The sequence below is a fragment of the Lepidochelys kempii genome, chromosome 15 (assembly GCF_965140285.1).
Source record: "Lepidochelys kempii isolate rLepKem1 chromosome 15, rLepKem1.hap1, whole genome shotgun sequence".
NCBI classification, from domain to species: domain Eukaryota; kingdom Metazoa; phylum Chordata; order Testudines; family Cheloniidae; genus Lepidochelys; species Lepidochelys kempii.
In genome coordinates, this window is record NC_136394.1 from 13,202,429 (window position 1) to 13,222,109 (window position 19,681).

General features: G+C 41.9%; 2 protein-coding genes across 9 annotated transcripts in view; one reads left to right on the forward strand and one right to left on the reverse strand.

Annotated features, from left to right (window-relative positions):
* CCDC74B (coiled-coil domain containing 74B) overlaps nt 1-19,681 on the forward strand; it is a 53,556-nt gene that overhangs the window by 15,060 nt on the left and 18,815 nt on the right. The window lies entirely within an intron of this gene.
* The window catches only part of MED15 (mediator complex subunit 15), a 41,728-nt gene that overhangs the window by 1,620 nt on the left and 20,427 nt on the right, over nt 1-19,681 (reverse strand). For 6 of the 8 annotated variants that reach the window (XM_073312345.2, XM_073312350.2, XM_073312344.2 and 3 more), the window contains 9 exons: nt 14,845-14,964; nt 5,910-6,052; nt 4,756-4,883; nt 4,200-4,334; nt 3,758-3,821; nt 2,824-2,890; nt 1,905-2,065; nt 1,533-1,699; nt 97-195 (listed from right to left, as the gene is read on the reverse strand). In XM_073312345.2, the coding sequence (XP_073168446.2) occupies nt 97-195; nt 1,533-1,699; nt 1,905-2,065; nt 2,824-2,890; nt 3,758-3,821; nt 4,200-4,334; nt 4,756-4,883; nt 5,910-6,052; nt 14,845-14,964 (1,084 nt within the window). Of the gene's footprint in view, nt 1-96; nt 196-969; nt 1,052-1,532; nt 1,700-1,904; nt 2,066-2,823; nt 2,891-3,757; nt 3,822-4,199; nt 4,335-4,755; nt 4,884-5,909; nt 6,053-14,844; nt 14,965-19,681 lie in introns of those variants that run through there. The other 2 variants (XR_012155002.2, XM_073312346.2) reach the window with 2 other exon arrangements.

The following is a 19,681-nucleotide window of genomic DNA, read 5'->3' on the forward strand; positions in this document are numbered from 1 at the left end:
AAAAAGGAGACAGCCCAGATAAACACAGTTGCACAACTGAATATCACAAATTGATCCCTCACTTTTTAAAGTGATGCTATCCTATTGTCCCCATACCATATTGTCGAGAGTTGTCTATCCACAGAGGGCTCTGATCTGGATAGTCAGCTGGAACACTGAGCTGTAATGGCGGGACATTTGGAAGGTTCTTGTCATCTAGAATTCAAACACATTTACTTTAACAAAAGATATTTTCCATCAGGACATCAAAGTAAGTTGTGTGTGGTGTTTTCCCTACGTCTGTACATTACATACTGAAATGGACAGGGAGGGACTAGATCTAATCTTTAAGAGGAACCATGGCTATGAGTCTTCATTTCTGAAAAGCTCACTTTAAAAATGGCCTCTGCTTGCTGGAAGCTCAATCTGGAACTCCCAGCTCCACAACACACCCCACGCATCTCACCAGTCTCCGTCTTTCATGAGGTGTACTTCATTTGAGTTTGGTTTCCTAAATATGAAATGTCTAGGTACTGTTCATACTACACATGTAAGCCAGGACCAGAGCTTTCCCATGTTTTGTCTGGTACACACTAAAATGAACCCACTTTACCTTTTTCTGTCCAAGGGCAAAACAAGTTCCTATGAAGGTATACTCTATTCTTGCTTGGTTGAGAGAGAAGGGCAAAGACTTACACACACTTCCCCATTCACACCACCAGCTGTGACAACTGCTGGTGCAGCTGGGAAAACATTTTCAATACAATTAGACAGGCCCCATTCCTCAATGTCCCAATATCATGTTTTAGGGTGCTGAAAACTTTTGTCCTGACTACACTAGGCATTAAACCATTTTCTAACACCAGCAGAGCTTGAGCTAAGGGTGAAGAATTATCATCAGCAAGCTGCACCCATCAGTGCAAGAGGCAGAATTTTTCATCTGCGGAGCAGAAATCTAACAAGATCCAGTTGTACAATTAAATACTGTACTGTTTCACTCTTGGGATTCTTCCACAGTGGCAACAATTACCGACAAGTCCAATTTATTTCTCACATCCCAGACAGCAAGTTTCTTGAAATACAAGGAGAGAGAAATGTAGTTATGTTTATAAATAGGCCACTTCATACTATCAGGAATTCAGATTACCTGGAGAGTTTGCTTGGATCCCAATTTAGGGAACCAATTAAATGCACACATGGAGCAACAAAAACTGCTCATATTTCAGCTTAAAAAAGCAGCATTTTACTCAGAGACCAGCCTATAATACTGCCTTCTTTTAGTAGCAACACCATGATACTGGGGATTGGGGGGGTGGGGTGGGGTGTGGAGAATAATTTAGCTTTAAGATAATTTCCCCACTTTCTAAAAAAAGCTGTAAGTGGTTTAAACATCTAGCTACTTGATCTGGGGTACATTATGCATTGCCACAACTGTGGCGAGCTAAAGAAAAACCATGATGAAATTATAGGCTGGCAAGATTTACAGCAGTACATATTCACAAGAAAATAAATCAACACCTCTTGAAAACAGTCTTAATTTCTTTTTAGCTTACCTAGCTTGCATATGAGGTGGACTGTGCCATTATTACTGCAATGGGAGGGATCCAGATTCACCAGGAATTTAGGATTTAATCTTGCGACTTCTCCTTGTAATACATTTGGTATGGTCTGCCTTTCATCCTCTTCGTATTTACGCTTTCGAGGGGAAGCCATCTGGGCCCTGCGTAAAATACACCCACAAAGGGACTCAGAGTGGGCACCATGTTATGCCAAGTCCACGTTTTTCAAACAAAATTGATTTCTCAAGTACTTTACAGATGACAAGGAAACATGCACATATCCATCACGCCAGCCCATCCTTCCAACGTTTCAACCAAACAATTAATTTTTCTTAAGACAACAGACAGAAGGCCAATGATACATACGTGATTGGAGGGCCATGTATCGCAGTCATAGCTGGCACAAAGGTACGGTAGAGGGAATGGTTGAAGACTGGTGAACGAATGTTTGCCAAGACAGCATCCAAAAGTGGCTGGCACAAGTACTGCTGTTTGGTAGGGGGCACTGGTGGAGGTGGTGGCGTGGGCTAAAGCACAAAGAAGCACATCTTATTTTATGTGCTGTCAGTCACAAATAGTCTGTACGAGACACCTTGATTCATTATGCAAACTTGCACTACAGTATTTCCAATACATTTAAGAATCCCTCTAACCTCTGTTTTGTGTTACTCTAGAAACACTTCCTCAGTATCCCCGCGTATACCCGCAGTAAAGTAAATTCAAATTAACTGTGAATTTGAAATGGATTGGTTAAATTGTATCAAACAGCTATATATGGATACACTCATTCATAATTAAATTTTGAAAGTGAATTACGCTAAATGAAATTAAGAGCACTTTAATTCTGAATGAGAAGGTCCATACAGGGGTTTAATGCAGTTTAACTAATCTATTTTGCATTCACACCTTTAAATAATTGGGATTAATTTTCCTGACTGTCCCCATGTAGACAAGCCCATAGTAAATAAAACTGACACTGTCAGTATCTTTCATGTAGAAATCCTGTCTTGGTGACATCTGCTAAAGACAAGAACAAGGATCCATTCCTAGGTGCTTGTACAAAGCATGAATACTTGAAAGTTCAGTAAGCAGAATAATTTTTAAGAGGTATACACGAGGACATTCCTGCTGAATGGCCCAGTGTTTAACCAGTTTTCTGTTTACTTGCTCAGTCCAGCACTGTGAACACAAAGAGATGGGAAAATTCTGCCAAACTGGTGCCCTCTGTGGAATTCACTGCCAGCCTTACTCTCCAGTAAGATGAAAAGTAAACCCCATTGCTTACCACAGCCATGTCATTCTTGAGCTTCTCCAGAGCAATTTCACATTTCTGTAGAGTCTTCAGAGGGCATCTGAAAAGGAAGAGGAAAGAATTAGCCCAATTTGCTCTGCTGTCCAAGATGAGGACTTTGTGATATCTGAGCCTCCCGTCCACATTATTTCAGTGCTGATATGCTTGGATGCTGTTCAAAACAGGAACTGTAGCTCTGCCTCAGGGAACTTAAATTCTAAGTTAGATCACATGGTTCAAACCTAACATTCTGGCAAATAAAGGTCCAATGCTTAGATTTTTTAAATAACTTACGTGGATCCTTGAATGGCTTTGCTGAAGGGCACATTAAGGAGGGACTTTAATAGAGAAAGAAAGAATGAATACCACAATGTCTAAGTGAAACAGAGCTGACTGTTTTCAGCAAAATGAAGTTAACCCAGGTGGATTTCTCCAATCATTTCAACTAGCTCAAATAGACTGTATTACAGCGAAGAAAACACACCTGACTTATCAGTTTACTGAATAGCTTTCTATGAAACTGTGTGCACAAAAGATCCCATACTGCGTCTTAGGGGACACCACATTGTAAAATCTTTTGGCAGGATTTTGCACAACTTCTTAGAAAGAAGTTGCAACACAGAATGAATCAGCAAAAAAAGGGTTCTGAAATTTAAACCTCTTGCCCACCATGATTTCTCAACATAAAAGAAAGTTAGTGAAACAACAACATTGAGGGTCTTCAAAAACAAGGAAATTCAGATTAGAGTTAAGAACTGTCTAGATACTACATGTTGCCGCAAGATGATAGACTAATGTCTGGGACACCACTCCTCATCTGGGACTCCATGGTAGCCTATGTATTCTCTCATATTCCTGACAGTGGGTTTGGGAGGAAGAGAGTTCACTGGGGAGGTGCTCGCACAAGCTAAACAGAAAAGGACGTTACCGTTTTGAAGGATCAGTCAGGATATCCAAGAGGCTCTTCATCTTACTCAGGTCCTTCTTCCTATCTGAAATAAAATAAAAAGGACTAGTGAGAAATGCACTCATTGCAGGCAGAGCTTCCAGCTCTGCAGTCATTAACACAAAAACCGGAGGCTGGGAAAACTGAAAACATGACCCATCTAAGGAGAAAGTAGCAAAGACCTGTGATTCTCCATCTTTTCATGAGGTAGAGTCTGTATCCAAAAAAGTTTAGATATAGTAAAGAAAAAGAGAGGTCCTGAAAGAAAGGGATTTGGAGATGAAAATGTTGTCATGCTTCAGAGTTAAGTTTTTGCAACCATGAGCAAGGAAAACAATAGACAGGCTTAGTCCGCCAGAACCCCTAAAAGAGCAGTACACAGGCAGACAGGGAGAACCGTACAGTAAAATACGAGGGGCCACACCTTCATTTTTATCAATCTTATTGATCATCCTCCGAAGTGGCTCGATGTACTTTGACAGCTGTTTGAGTTTCTCCAGGTACTGCTGCTCTTCAGACTGGCTGGAGCTCGCTGGACTCATGACAGAGTTTGGATTTCCTGCACCAGGCAAAAAGGTGAAGATTATATACCACATGTCAGGAGGGGTCAGGCAAAGCAGGACATTGGCTTATGAACTGTTGCTAGCGATTTCCAGCTGCATGAAACCCCAGAGTCAACAGACCTTTACATCCCCTTCTGGTTACCATTTTGGTTTTGTCAGAAAATTATGAAAACCCTCATGTAATTCAATGACAAAAAAAGATGAGATCAGACAATTCCAAAACTCGAATATTCTCCTTGCTGCACATGTAGCGCAGATGGCAAGTCCACCACTGAAATACTACTCACTGGTAGAGCACCGTAGAGCCAACGGCATAACTATGCAGCCTCAGATTTCTCTCTGTATGTTTTAGTTACTAAGATGCATCACTGGATCATGCTCCGCAGTACAGTTCTTACTGATGACCATAGGAGTTACCTGGAGTGTTTAAAGGACCTGGAGATGGGACACTAAAGTTCTGTGGTGTTCGTGCAGCTGCTGGGCTCTGGGATGGTTGAGGAGATGGACTGGGGAGGAAGCTGCTGGGAGATGGGGCTGGGCCGGAGCTGAAGAATGGAAATGAAAGTCAACTCAACACTTAATATGAAGACAAAGTGGCCTGTAAGAAGCTAGCAGAAGAAATGGTTAGTCTGAGCAGGTATGTTCTACTGAGTGCTGCTGCAGCATTCTGCAAACCCCACTGATGGCTACTGTCTTTGAGCGTGTATTCCACCCAGCTGCACGGGAGTGGGATTTACAAAAGTGCTCGGCATTGACCTAGCTCTGCTCCCAGGGAAGTTCCTGGTAAAAATCTCATGGATTTTGACGGAAGCAAGGTTAGGCCAATGCTGAACGGTTTGGAAAATCCCACCCTTATGTCACTGTACTGCTCAGGCCCATTGTGCCGCTAGCTGCAGCACGAACAGGTCTTTCCCCCAGACAGCTTACAATCTAAGCCTGACCCAGCTTTTTGTCAGTTTCAACAACACTCGTGCAAGGTAAAGATTCAGAATCCCTGCCAGAAAGGTCTGATTACAGCATTCAGTAAAGATTCCAAAGCTAACACCACTGAATTTTGACTTAGTGGGAGACTCACTCTAGCAAGACGGAATTTTGTTAGTAGGTCTTTAACTCCAGAGGTCTCTGAATAACTCCTCCATCAACCCAGGAGCATGATGGGGCCTTTCTCTGGAAACCAAGCAGAAGCCTTGGATTTAGGGGCCATGGCCTTCTGCTTCTGACATCCCATTCAATCCTTTAACTCACCTTCCATTAAGCCACAATAGTTAGGGGAGTATCTGTATGTGGCTAAACACAGAGTAGCCTCAGAGAAGGTGAATGGGGAGGGGATAGCAACATGAGCATGACTCCTCCAGGTTCCTATGACATGACAGCCCAAGAGCTGTGCTACTGAAGGTCCCAATCCATGCAATGTCAACCTCACTGCATCACGAGGGTTGGACTCCCCACTAGAAAGCGCACCAGGATAGGCATCTGTGACAACTTTGGTTTAACCTCCATTCATGTTCATCACCATCTGGTGAGAGCATCTGCGGCTGCCACTCACCTCAGGTGGTCACATTCTGGCTCACCTGACATTCGAGTTTGGCTGAGAAGTTGGCTGCCCTGGTTGAGGTGATGGCTGTGGCTGAGGAGGTGGTGGCATTGACTGGGGTGTCTGCGCTTGCTGGACAGGTGAGGGAGATGACATCATGGTAATGCTGCTCTGGCTGACCTGAAACGGGAAAGAATACATTCAACAAAGAAGAGAGCTGATAATGGGAACCAATCTAAAAAGGCTTTGGCTATGGAGAAGAGCAGCCTCTGGACTCTATAAGAAACAGAAAGTGTTAGTTTCCTAAACTCCTCCATAAAGAGATCACTGCCAGTACCTCGCATTTCTTTCTTGAGGTACTCAGGGGAAATGTTTCACACCAAGATTTAACTAACAGGTAAAACTCCAAAAAATGAGCATTATTTTGGAGTCAGTTATTGAGTTCCTCCTTAGATTACAATAGCAAGTGTTTCATCTGAACTATCATTTCCTTTATTATAACTACAGTAAACAAGGTCATGGAGGACTGGCTTGAGAATTTATGACCACGGTGAAAGAACCCTTCCTTATTTTTGCTTTCAATTTATATTCTTCAAACGCTTTTCTTATTTTTTGGCTACTGCATCCAAATCACTTTTCTTTAGGAGGAGGGGGAAGGAAAGGACAATGTATGGAGAGTGAAATATAAGACTCTTGATATTCAAATTGGAAAGCCTGGAGGAGCCAGAAAAGTTTTCAAGTGGTTGGGATGGGGTGAGGAAAGGGGAAGTTATTTTGGTTTTAGAGATTGGATGGGGTTGCATAAACCCAAAGGACAGAAAGCTCAAGCTGGGGAGAGTCTTCTAAGAAGCCACAATGACTTCAAATCTACAACCCTTCAGAGGAGAAATTCTGTGTACAATAAAGTTTATTCTTCAACTTGCGATCAAAGAGATAAAATTAAGGGACGCGGATTGAAATAAAACAACTTATTCCTATAATTTTGTGGTGTTAACTCAGATAAACAAAGGTGATTTGAGCTAGTCTACAAGACAGCACCTCATGACATCACAGTATCCCATGAATTTACCATGAGTCTTCTAATGGGATCTTGATAATCAGCCAACTTAATTTCTACCATGTGGAAAGCAAAGACCACAAAAATTCCTTTCACAGAATCATAGAATATCAGGGTTGGAAGGGACCTCAGGAGGTCATCTAGTCCAACCCCCTGCTCAAAGCAGGACCAATCCCCAACTAAATCATCCCAGCCAGGGCTTTGTCAAGCCTGACCTTAAAAACCTCAAAGCAAGGAGATTCCACCACCTCCCTAGGTCACGCATTCCAATGTTTCACCACCCTCCTAGTGAAAAAGTTTTTCCTACTATCCAACCTAAACCTCCCACACTGCAACTTGAGACCATTACTCCTTGTTCTGTCATCAGCTACCACTGAGAACAGTCTAGGTCCATCCTCTTTGGAACCCCCTTTCAGGTAGTTGAAAGCAGCTATCAAATCCCCCCTCATTCTTCTCTTCTGCAGACTAAACAATCCCAGTTCCCTCAGCCTCTCCTCAGAAGTCATGTGATCCAGTCCCCTAATCATTTTTGTTGCCCTCCGCTGGACATTTTCTAATTTTTCCACATCCTTCTTGTAGTGTGGGGCTGCTGGCAATGCCCCTACTTATACATCCCAAAATGCCATTGGCCTTCTTGGCAACAAGGGCACACTGTTGACTCATATCCAGCTTCTCGTCCACTGTAACCCCTAGGTCCTTTTTTGCAGAACTGCTGCCGAGCCATTCGGTCCCTAGTCTGTCGCGGCGCATGGGATTCTTCCGTCCTAAGGGCAGGACTCTGCACTTGTCCTTGTTGAACCTCATCAGATTTCTTTTGGCCCAATCCTCTAATTTGTCTAGGTCCCTCTGTATCCTATCCCTACCCTCCAGTGTATCTACCTCTCCTCCCAGTTTAGTGTCACCTGCAAACTTGCTGAGGGTGCAATCCACACCATCCTCCAGATCATTCTATTTTCCAAACACTTCAGGTGCTCTGTAGATTTGCTCCTTTCCCTCACTAATTCAGAGCCAGCCCACTACTGTCACAGGCCATAATGAACGCAGCAAACATAGGAAGCATGGCATGATCTACCCTATGCACCCAGAGAATCACAAGGTATCCTTGGCCTGGAACAACACATCTTAAGGGTACAGGAAGAGTTAAACTTTTACTAACTGGCTGTCCTCTACATTCTCTTCTACCTCTTATGCTGCTGACAATGAGCCATAACGTGCAGGTTACTATAATCCTACATGTGGTGTTCCAGTGAGTCAGATTTTAGTAGAGTGCCCCCCTCAGCCAGCAGACAGGGCACAGCAAAATAGCAGAGAAAAGACAAGAGCAAAACTGAAGGGACTGAGATTCTAGGCAAGAAAAAGAAATGAACCCAAATGATCTAGCTAGATTGAAATCCAGGGCCTCTCTGAACCAACAGACACGCTAGTTCAGGGGTTCTCAAACGGGATCGGGACCCCTCAGGGGGTCGCGAGCTGTCAGCCTCCACCCCAAACCCCACTTTGCTTCCAGAATTTATAATGGTGTTCAATATATTAAAAAGTTTTTTCAATTGATGGAGGGGGAGAATACTCAGAGGCTTGCTATGTGAAAGGGGTCACCAGTACAAAAGTTTGAGAATCCCTGCTCTAGTTGATCATCCACTAAGGTATAGCTTAAGGTTCATGGCAATGTAACATGTTATGGTCTCATTTCTACTTTCAGTAACACCATTCCTTTCCCACCCACTCCCCCATGACTTTAATACATGGTTTCAAGACTTCTCTTTCCAGATGCTTTTCTCCATAATAAGCTGTGCTCACTGGTTTTCATGGGAGGGGAATATTTGCCAGTCGCTCTCTTCCCAGCAGCTGAAGAACGATGCTTGGAATTAAATGGCGTAATTCTGCCTCCCATGGAACTTTTGTGCCCCAAGAGCTCAAGTGGAGGAAGAAGAAAAACGTTTCAGAGAGTCCCCCCTGCTTTAACTCCTAGTCTGCCCCAGTGCACAGGTCCTCTCTTCTTGGCATGTATCCCTTCAGAGCACATCAAATAGCGTGAGCTGTTGAAGAGCAAAGGACTGCATCTGCAGTGCTCCTAGCTCAGGACCAGACCCTCATCTCCAATGTATGGGATCCTTCTCTTTAAAAGATTGAATACACACTGTACAGTGCCCCTACTACACAATGGCAAACTAAATTAATGCTTATATCCTGTTTCCTTTCATAGCACTACCCATTCCCACAAGGTATGAGCAGTGATGAGTTGCCAGAAGCTGAAGAACCGGTTCCTTCAGTCGCTACGAGTCTTCGGCGGCACTTCGGTGGCACATCCTTCAGTCGCTCCGGGTCTTCGGCGGCACTGAAGGACCTGCCACCGAAGTGCCGCCGAAGGCCCAAAGCGAGTGAAGGACCCGCCACCGAAGGCTCAGAGTGCCACCGGGTGAGTAAAAATTCACAGAGGAGCCTCCGCAGCCGAGAGCTCAGGCAGGACGCGAGCCGCAGTTTGCCCACCCCTTTAACAACCGCTTCTAAACCGGCTTCAAAATTTAACAACCGGTTCGCGTGAACCGGTGCAAACCGGCTCCAGCTCACCACTGGGTATGAGCATCCACAGAGCACGTTCCCTCTTTTAAAACCAGCCTGCACCCCCTGCAGGAGTCAAGTGGGGAGGCTGCAGTCAGGTGCTTGACACTCAGTGTGGTTATGACAGTTTCATATATTCCAAGGCCGTCTTCTAGTCTGACCTCCTGTATAACAAGCTCCTGCCTCCTTTTTGGCAGCAATCCCTCTGCTGAGAGTAGAGTATTAGGAGATGCAGGTCAGGCTTGTGCTGAGCACCAACCTCTTCAGTCCATCCCCACCAAAGTTTTAGTTATCTCATTACTTCCTTTCCCAAGGCTGCTTTGGTGCTTCACGAATCTTCCCCTAGCAGAGGCCATCTTATACATTTGTACTCTTCTGACTCCTACACTGCACTATTCCCAGGGAGTAGGATTAGATTACACAATAAACAAAACCTCAGTTTCCAGGATATGATCTTTACAACTGGCTCAGACTAGCTCTGTGAAGTCCAGCTCAATTGGACTTTAGGTTTTGACAGTTTGCACCCAGCAAGACTCCAGCAAATCCAAGCTACCCGCTGTTGCACATAATCCTGCCATGTTCTTTAAGGGAATCTCACGAAGTAGTAAAAATACTTTTGACCTAAAGGAAAACTCTAGCAATCAGTTACCTAACAATACTTATATTTTTTAATGCTTAAGCCAGTGAACAAAACCCTGTGTACCCTGTAGCAAGCTGGATTTAAGTTTGTCACCAAGGGCCCCTGCTTTGGTGGCAAGACTGAAAATTCTGCAGAAACAATAAGCTTAACAAACAGGTTTTCATATTTGCAGTTGGATCTGTATCCAGTCTATTAATTTGATATTACATTCAGTTTTACTTTATTCCTATATTTCCAGTGTGCTCAAAATTTTTGTACCAACATTTCATAAGGGCATTGTAGCAGTCAAGGCTACTGGAGATTGTAGCAGATCAGAAGGGGAAGCTGGAGATTTTGACACCAAAGAATATGTAGCAGACAATTTGGGATTAGTACACTGGCTCTTATTTTAGCAGAAACACTCGGCTAAACATTATTAAAATAGAAAAGAACTATTTAATCTGACATTTAAATTACCATCAGTAGGCTTCAGAGTCAACCCAAATGAGGTAAATAGGGAAGCTCACTCCTCTTGGTTATTGTTTTAGACTTAGCGAGACCCCACTGACATTCAGTTCATGCTTCATAGCACTTCAGTCACAAGGGCTAGAAGACCAACTTTTTTTAGATTAAAGTTTAAAAAAAATGGAGCTCAGTTCTGAATTTGGTGGCAAGTTCAATAGCCATGAAATTGTTGAGTCCTAAGCCCTACCAGCAATTAACAGTGCAGCTGCATTCTTAGCAAGATCCAGAAGCTACTCTGCAAAGAGACAATCAAGTCTTGTGGTGACAGGGGCACATGCTGCTCTTCTGTCATGTAGGATAAATCGAAAGCACAGCCTGGACACCCAATATTTTTATACCAAGTCCATATTTGGTCCTTTCTTGGAAAAGGTGTTATCAAATATGACACCAAGTTTCTTAAATTTAGCACCATCACCAAATTGATCTTTCAATTATTGAGATCAAGTAGATAGACTTATGCAGACTACCAATAACCAGCTACAGCCATAACTAGGGCTGTCAAGCGATTAAAAAAATTAATCATGATTAATCGTGCTATTAAACAATAACAGAATACCATATTTAAATATTTTGGGATGTTTTCTACATTTTCAAATATATTGATTTCAATTACAACACAGAATACAAAGTGTACAATGCTCACTTTATATTTTTTTTTATTACAAATATTTGCACTATAAAAAACAAAAATAGCATTTTTAAATTCACCTAATACAAGTACTTAGTGCAATCTCTCTATCATGAAAGTTCAACTTACATATGTAGAACTATGTACAAACAACTAACTGCATTCAAAAATAAAACAATGTAAAACTTTAGCGCCTACAAGTCCACTCAGTCTTATTTCAGCCAATTGCTCAGACAAACAAGTTTGGTTACAATTTGCAGGAGATAATGCTGCCCGCTTCTTGTTTACGATATCACCTGAAAGTGAGAACAGGCATTCTCATGGCACTATTGTAGCTGACGTCGCAAGATATTTACGTGCTAGATGCGCTAAAGATTCGTATGTCCCTTAATGCTTCAACCACCATTCCAGAGGACATGCATCGATGATGGTTTCTGCTCGGTAACGATCCAAAGCAGAATGGACTGACGCACGTTCATTTTCATCTTTTGAGTCAGATGCCACCAGCAGAAGGTTGATTTTCTTTTTTTGTGGTTCAGGTTCTGTAGTTTCTGCATCTGAGTGTTGCTCTTTTAAGACTTCTGAAAGCATGTGCCATACCTTGTCCCCCTCAGATTTTGGACAGCACTTCAGATTCTTAAACCTTGGGTCGAGTGCTGTAGCTATCTTTAGAAATCTCACACTGGTACCTTCTTTGCATTTTGTCAAATCTGCTGTGAGAATGTTCTTAAAACAAACAAGTGCTGGGTCATCATCCAAGACTGCTATAACATGAACTATATGGCAGAATGCGGGTAAAACAGAACAGGAGACATACAATTCTCCCCCAAGGAGTTCAGTCACAAATTTAATTAATACTTTTTTTTAAATTTTAAACAAGCATCAGCATTAGTGGACTTGTAGGCTCTGAAGTTTTAGATTGTTTTGTTTTTGAGTGAAGTTATGTAACAAAAAAAAATCTACATTTGTGAGTTACACTTTCACAATAAAGAAATTGTACTACAGTACTTGTATGAGGTGAATTGAAAAATACTATTTTTTGTTTATCATTTATCACAGTGCAAATATTTGTAATCAAAATTATATAAAGTAAGCAGTGTACACTTTGTATTCTGTGTTGTAATTGAAATCAATATATTTGAAAATGTAGAAAAAATCCAAAAATATTTAATACATTTCAATTGGTATTCTATTGTTTAACAGTGTGATTAATTGCAATTAATTTTTTAAATCGTGATTAATTTTTTTGAGTTAATTGCATGAGTTAACTGTGATGAATCAACAGCCCTAGCCATAAGCTATTTTCTACTGCTGCTCTACCCAGCAGAAACATGTCTGAAGACAAGATAATGGCGACACATCCAACAAACAACATTATTGAAGCATTTCTCTAGGGTACAGACCAAAACCACAGCATCCATGGGACAAGCAGAACTATATATTTCTCTGCAATCTGAATTGAATTTTGGGGGACTGGTTTTACTCAAACACCTACCCAAGTCAATTTAGTTTTTAAAACATTCTTCCCATCCCCTGCTAACTGATGGTCCATTCATCCCACTACATTTTCCAGGAGCTATTTTCATTCCAACTGGTGCCACATGTGCACATTTCCCTCTTTCACTGGCCTACGATTCCCCAGTTTTCCAATATTACAGGACATAATTTTCATGAAATTGACTCTTACAATCTGCACTTAATTCATTTGATGTCAAGAGTTAAGGCTTCCCAACAACCACTGGTACAACAGCACTAAGAGGTCAATATACAGAACAGGCAGCTGGACTGACAGACTGGATGGATGAGAGACTCAGGGCTAGCAGTGTAGCATCGCCTACGGAAATTCTTCTTTGACTCAAGTAATTCCAACTACAGAATAATTAGCAGGATTAAAAGAATTTTCCAGTTCCAACCAGAAAAAAATGGCATTGAATAAATATGCCAGAGCCTGTGGTGTATTTCTGGCCACTGCCTCTTTCTGCCGCACAGGCCACTTTGGCCAACACCTTACTTTAACACGAAGTGTAGCTACTAAGTGCGACACTTCAGCAGCAATAAATACACCGTGCAAAGGACTCAGGATTTATGATCTCAGATACTCCCAGAGCTCCAAGGCCTGCTAGCAAAAGAAACTCAAAACACAATACTGGGAGGATGGCAGAAGTCTTTTGTCATCCATTAACAGGAGAAAGCAATATGGAAACTGGAGCTGCTGGGCAGGTATGAGCTGTGAAGGTGACAGTGTGAACATATAAGACATGCAGCTCATGAGGCCCAGGGAGTCCCTCATTATACATGCAAAGCCAATCAAGCACTGGGATGAGCAGCAGGAAGAGTTGATCTCCACGTCACTGTCACTGCATGAGATAGCTTTAAATCAAAAGATTCACCCAGGGCTGAGCACTACAGAACAGTAGTGCATGAGGATTTCATAACCAATTCATAGAGCTGAGGAAGGACTTTGTTATTGTGGCAATGCTAATAAGTAGAGGGGCACTAAACTCCTTTTCTGCTTCCTTCTAGTTTTCCCTGTTCATTCCTGAGATGGCACATACCGCGCAAGTGAAATACAAATGCGAGAAAAGCTAGTGCTGGGCCTGTTCTGTTATGGCAGGTATAATAGACTCACACTTAGAGATCAGAAGGGACCACAGAACCTCACCCACCCACTCCTGTAATAGACCCAGAACCTGTGGCATATTCTGATCCAACACATTTCCAAATGTAGAATAGGGCCCTGTCAGCCTTTTCACTGAGGTAGGTCCACAGACAAAGTGCAGCTATGCTGACTCCTGCTTCATATTTTTGAAAGGACTGGCAGAACATGGACAATTTCCTGAGTGAAAGAGGGGTAGGAAATGCAGCAGAAATCCAGAACTGTAATTTGGGTGCATAATCATGTGTTTTATTTTATTCAAAGATTGTTCATAATTTGCAGCTTTACTAGGAGCTTAAAGTAGTAACATTTTTTTCTTCAGTTCAGGGACATTTCATTTAGCTCCATATCTCCTGCACCATGTCCTAATCATCAACTGAAACTGAAATTGGCCAAGTTTATTGTTCATGAAAGAGGGACTAACACTAGCTAGAGCAATGCATAGCATGGGGAGGTGTCAGGCAAGATTCCCAACACAACTCAGCCAATGCCCTGCACTCCTGGCCCATGACACTTCATATATGAGTCCTGGGGCCTCTCCTGAGCAAAGACTAGCCATGCAGTGGTTTTGTGATATGTGCAAAGATTAAGCAGAGACCAGAAAATTTGATTCATTTGAGACCTGAACCAGATATGAACATGGAATTTTTAAACATTCAAATAATGTGAACTGTGTTACTTTTTCAAAGCTTTATTCAATACCTCAAGCTCTCAAAAAGCTTCCATTTAAGGGAGAAGGGTACACTTTGGACAGTCCTGCTAAAAAAATACAGCCCAACACTACGAGTGGCTAAGAGCAATTATCTGAACGTAGTATTTTGATGAAGATAAAAGTGAACTTCTTTTAATTTGATGAGCACTAAATATAACCCAAGTACTGAATGCCTTGTACAATTCCTGACACAATGCACTTTGACTCAGTAAATACCTGTGGCATTTGCTGTCCGCCCAAAGGAATGGAGCTTGGAGGCGTGGCAGATACAGCGGTGGTAGGCGGGAACCGTGGTCTTATTTGCATCCCACCTCTGGCCATAGTTGCGGTGATCATCTTTGAGGACAGAGGGACAACAGACAAAAGTAATCGCAAAACAAGAAATGCAGTGCACTGGCAGGATGAGAAGCACATGCAACCTCCGGTATGAGACTCAAGTGAACTTTTCTCCAGATAAGCCTTATAAGCTAGTTTATGGATCCAACCCCCTGCTTCATATACCCTATATCTCCATTTGTAGAGGGCATCTAGCGAACTCTAAATATTGTGTGGGGTGATATGTAGATTCAAGTATATGGAAAAGGCCAATTATACAGAAGTATAATTTGGTTGAAAGGGTTTCCCAAATTTTGCCTGACATCTTGAATTTCTAATTTAATATTGGAATTAACGGCTCTAAGACTTATCAAGAATGCTTTATACAAGCTTCTTCAATCATATATTGTCACAAGTTTTGGTTTCTGATGTCCTCTACCATGCTATGGATTCATCTGAGGATTTGAAACTCACAGCAATATTTGTACCATTGTATCTTTCCACATTAATGGAATTGACGGACATTTCAACAGTAACTGCTGATAAGAATCCTCCAACGAAGCCTGTGATTTAGTGAACAAGACTTCAGAACCAACCAACCTATGGCAGTATGACTCCAAAAAAGAGACTTCCAACAGAAAGGACTTCTATGGTTTAGATAAAATACTCCGTCCTTCCTCCTGCAATCCCCAGAATAGGTGAAACGTACGGTCAAAACTAAAGTTTGAGTTCCCTTTCGGTGAACACCCATCCCTTCTGCTAAATAAATAGCCCTCAGGGCCACTAACTTCAATTAAGTACTAAAGTACTAACTTCAATAAAGTAGCCTTCCCTCAGGAATGTTCATCTCTTTACTTGGTTTCAGTTATAAGGACTCGGAAGAATCAGCTGGAATATAAACACTGCTTAGAACAGATTTCAGGGGTCAGTGGTAGAATGGATTTATTTTTAGAAGTAGTCCTAGGGGTGAGCTACTCCTGGTCCCAGAACATTCAAATCTCCTGTTGGGTCTAGAAACCATAGTTTTTTTTAAATTGCTTTAAATGCTGTAATTACACAGAATGTGCTATCGATCAGAAGTCTGATACAACAAGTGAAAAATTAGCATATTGTGGCACATTCTGCTACTGGGATTCAGGGAATTTGGCACATTTGTGCGTATCAATTAGGAAGAGCTCCTTTTCATTGCTTTTCACTTCTATGACAGCTAGAGAGCTCCAAGTCCCCTTTCTCTAATCTGCACACTACTAATTGTTGCTAGAAGGACCTAACTAATCCAGGTGTGAAAGAAGTCTCCTTTTATTTGAATGACTGTGGGCATTCTTGCTTAGTGTTCTGTGTCAATGGGTTGAAGCAGCCAGCAACATGTCTCTAGAGAGTCAGAGAATGCATGTGCTTACAATTGTTAAAATAAATCAAATTAAATTACAACACAGCAAGACTGAGAAAGGAAAGCAATAACTGATGAAAAACCAGCATCAAATTCAGCACAGCTGTTAGTTCACAACATCAGAGCAATGGGGTCTCTTTCCATCCAGGAAGTGAGGGATGTCAGAGACAGGATTTCAGAAGGTAAACAAACGAGAGAACTTCAGACGCCCCACGCACATGCGCGTGTACAAACACAGCATGCAGCAGCCGTCACAAGCAAACCGCCGAGCACTGGCACAAAGCGCAGGTGGATGCTACAGAGTGCAGTGAATAGCTACAGCGTCAACAGAGGAGCTGGAGGAACACGACCCTAACAAAAAGGGAAGTGCTGGCAGAGTACATGTCCCTCAAAGCCTAGTCCGCCCATCCCACGACTCACATGTGCACACATGAGGGTCCGGTAATGTATGTGAAAACCCATGGATGCCATGCTGAACCGCATGTACCATCTTGGTCCTGTTTCTCATGCCATACCACCAGAGTGAGTGTATTAGAGATCTCTTCCAGAGTCAATGAAATTAGATGCAGATTCACTGTTAAGGAGTCTGGCTAACCATGAAGCAACAGAACAAACTCTGATTCAAAGGCTTACAGCTGCTGGGCCGTTTGTTTTGGTTTAGTTTGTTTTTTTAAGCATGTGCTGCTGGAGAGGAAGGAAATATGCTGTTAGAATTATACCAATTCCATGACCTTCGAATAAGGAATTTGCCCTTTGCTACCTTTCCAGGTGTTCAAAAAGTTCATTACAATATTTCCAGCGAGTAGGGTCCCCTGCCCCTTTGGTATGTGAGGGAGGGGAAGGAGTTCAAGAGACTACTGTTGCTTTGTGCAAGCAATTACAGGACATCAGCACCACATTTACAAGACTTATTGTATAAAAATGGGAAGACATTGCTGCTCCAGTGACCCTGCTCTGGGGCTTCTGGAGAAAAACTGATACTGGAGGCAAAACAAACTATGTTTGAAATACCCTCACTGTGAAAATCAGGACAAATTAGTTTGGGAGAAGGGAGAGAATCCATCCTAAAAGAAGAGGGGAATAAAGAAAGGATTCTTCCCCTAAGATATAAATCCCATGATTTGTTAGTATCAGTCAGTCAGGACATAAGAACTTGAGTCTTAAAAAAAACCCAGATTTGCTCCAGATGAAGTCTGATTCCTTCGTTTGAGGATTCAGAATTCCCAAATACCCAAGTTAGCATCACATTGGGATTACCAGGCTAGCTCCTTGGCTTTCAAAGAGCAACAAGCAAATCTGCATTCTGAGCATCTGGAATAAGTTAAAGCAGAACAGAATGGCTTAAACTTTAAACTTAAGTTCAGGTCATCATTCATCTTTGTGTGGTTTCCAGAGTGATCTTATGTAGCCTCTGGTCATTAGGACACTGCTTACTTCATTCATCTGCTCAATCTGAGCACAGTTACAGTCTCATAAAAGGTTGGTACATAAGCAGCAGAATGCTCGTGTGTGAACAAAATCACTATGACAACTTCAGAGAAAAGTCAAATTCTTGCTTCCACACTTCATCCACGTTAGGATTTAGGAATGATTTTAGTTGTACCCAAAGACGCTGAACAGAGACTTAAATGAAAAGGACACAAACATACTGGTGCTCCTAGGTGCTATGATAATACAAATAATAATAATAGCAGCATTGATCCAGACTCCCAGACCATTTGACAACCACAGGACATAAAACTCATATATAATGAGGCAAGTGTTATGATAGGGTAGGCTTATAATAAAACTTCCTCAGAATAGAATCTAGAATTCAAGGAAGCTTTACAGAAAATTTTAAGGAAGTGGTGTTAATGGAATAAAAGTAATAGGAGGTAACATTTACTCTCCAAAAGAAGCTGTTCTTTATAAACCCAAGAAAATCCAATCAATGCTCTGATGTCCAGAACTGTATTGACATTGTACACTTCCATATTCTCAAAACTAAACATTTTACTATATAAAACACTATTACACAAAGTACAAAAAACATGTTTAGTTATTGGACAGAAGAGAATTAATTGAATTTTAATTGATTTACCTTGTATCAGTATGGACCTACATGGAGTTTAGTGAATAAACCTGCCAGTGGAGTTTAGAAAGCTTTCAGCAGCTCTAATTTGTGACAGACACTGAGTTATACCTTAGTTTATATCCCACATGGTAATGTAGCTGTGATGCAAAACCAGCTGTCAACCACCATCACCAGAAGCTTTCCAGATGCACTGTGGTATTAAGCAACCTGTATGGGGAAATTCACTTAACAGGGCAAGAAGTAGAATGCCCCCATATAAACACAACCCACTTGCTGGACAGCAACACTAAATTAATGACATGACAGCTGTCCTGCTAGCCACCCTAACTCCCTGTAGCTCCCACCTGGAGATTATTCACAAAACAAAACAAAAAGAATAGTTGTAAAAGCACATGTTTAAACTGTAATGAATGGGTTCTTGTCACTGCCACTGTACTTACCATTGCTCATCTTTCATCTGGTGTGAACATAATGTAAGAAATATAAAATGCCCAGTATAGAAACAGAATGTAATGGCCTTGCAGAACTTCAGCATCAATAAGAGAAGTAGCTTTGGGTTATCTTAGGCCACTATTCCTAGTACAGATCCTCAGGGATACAGGTGAGAAGAACCACCAATTGTTATAATTCACACTGCACACAAACTTTAAACACTGAAGGGGTGCAGGATGTCTAGGCCATTACTTTTTCACTGGACGCAGCATGACATAGTGCACAGGGAGTCAGGAGAACTGGATTCTATTCCCAAATGTGCCACTGACTGATCCTGGACAAGTCACTTCACCTATGTACCTCAGTTTCCCCCCTGAAAAACGTCCATAATTATACTTACCCCTGTTAGTAAAAGACTACGAATGAAAGGCACTAAGCATTATATGAGACCCTTAGGGAGGATCGGAAGTATGGTTCAACTCAAGCCCAAGTCTTCCCCATCTAGCCTTGGTGCTGGGCACATACGGGAGCATAGTCTGACGCTAGAGCGTACTGCTAGTTAAAAAAAATTGAATTGTGCACCGGACAACAAGCCTTCATCCAGCACTTCATATGTGACTCATTTACATGTGCCATTTATCTTGAGAGTTAACATTCAAAACGAGAGCTATTTATATCTACTGTCCATTTTACTCAATGAGAGGGGAGAGGAAATGATGGAACAGAGAAAAGTGGGGGGGGGGAACGTCAATACCTCCACTAATACTTTTGTGTTTGGGAGATGGAAGGGAGATCGCATCTGAGTATAGACCAGCAGTCACCAGTTCATAGCAGAGAGAAGT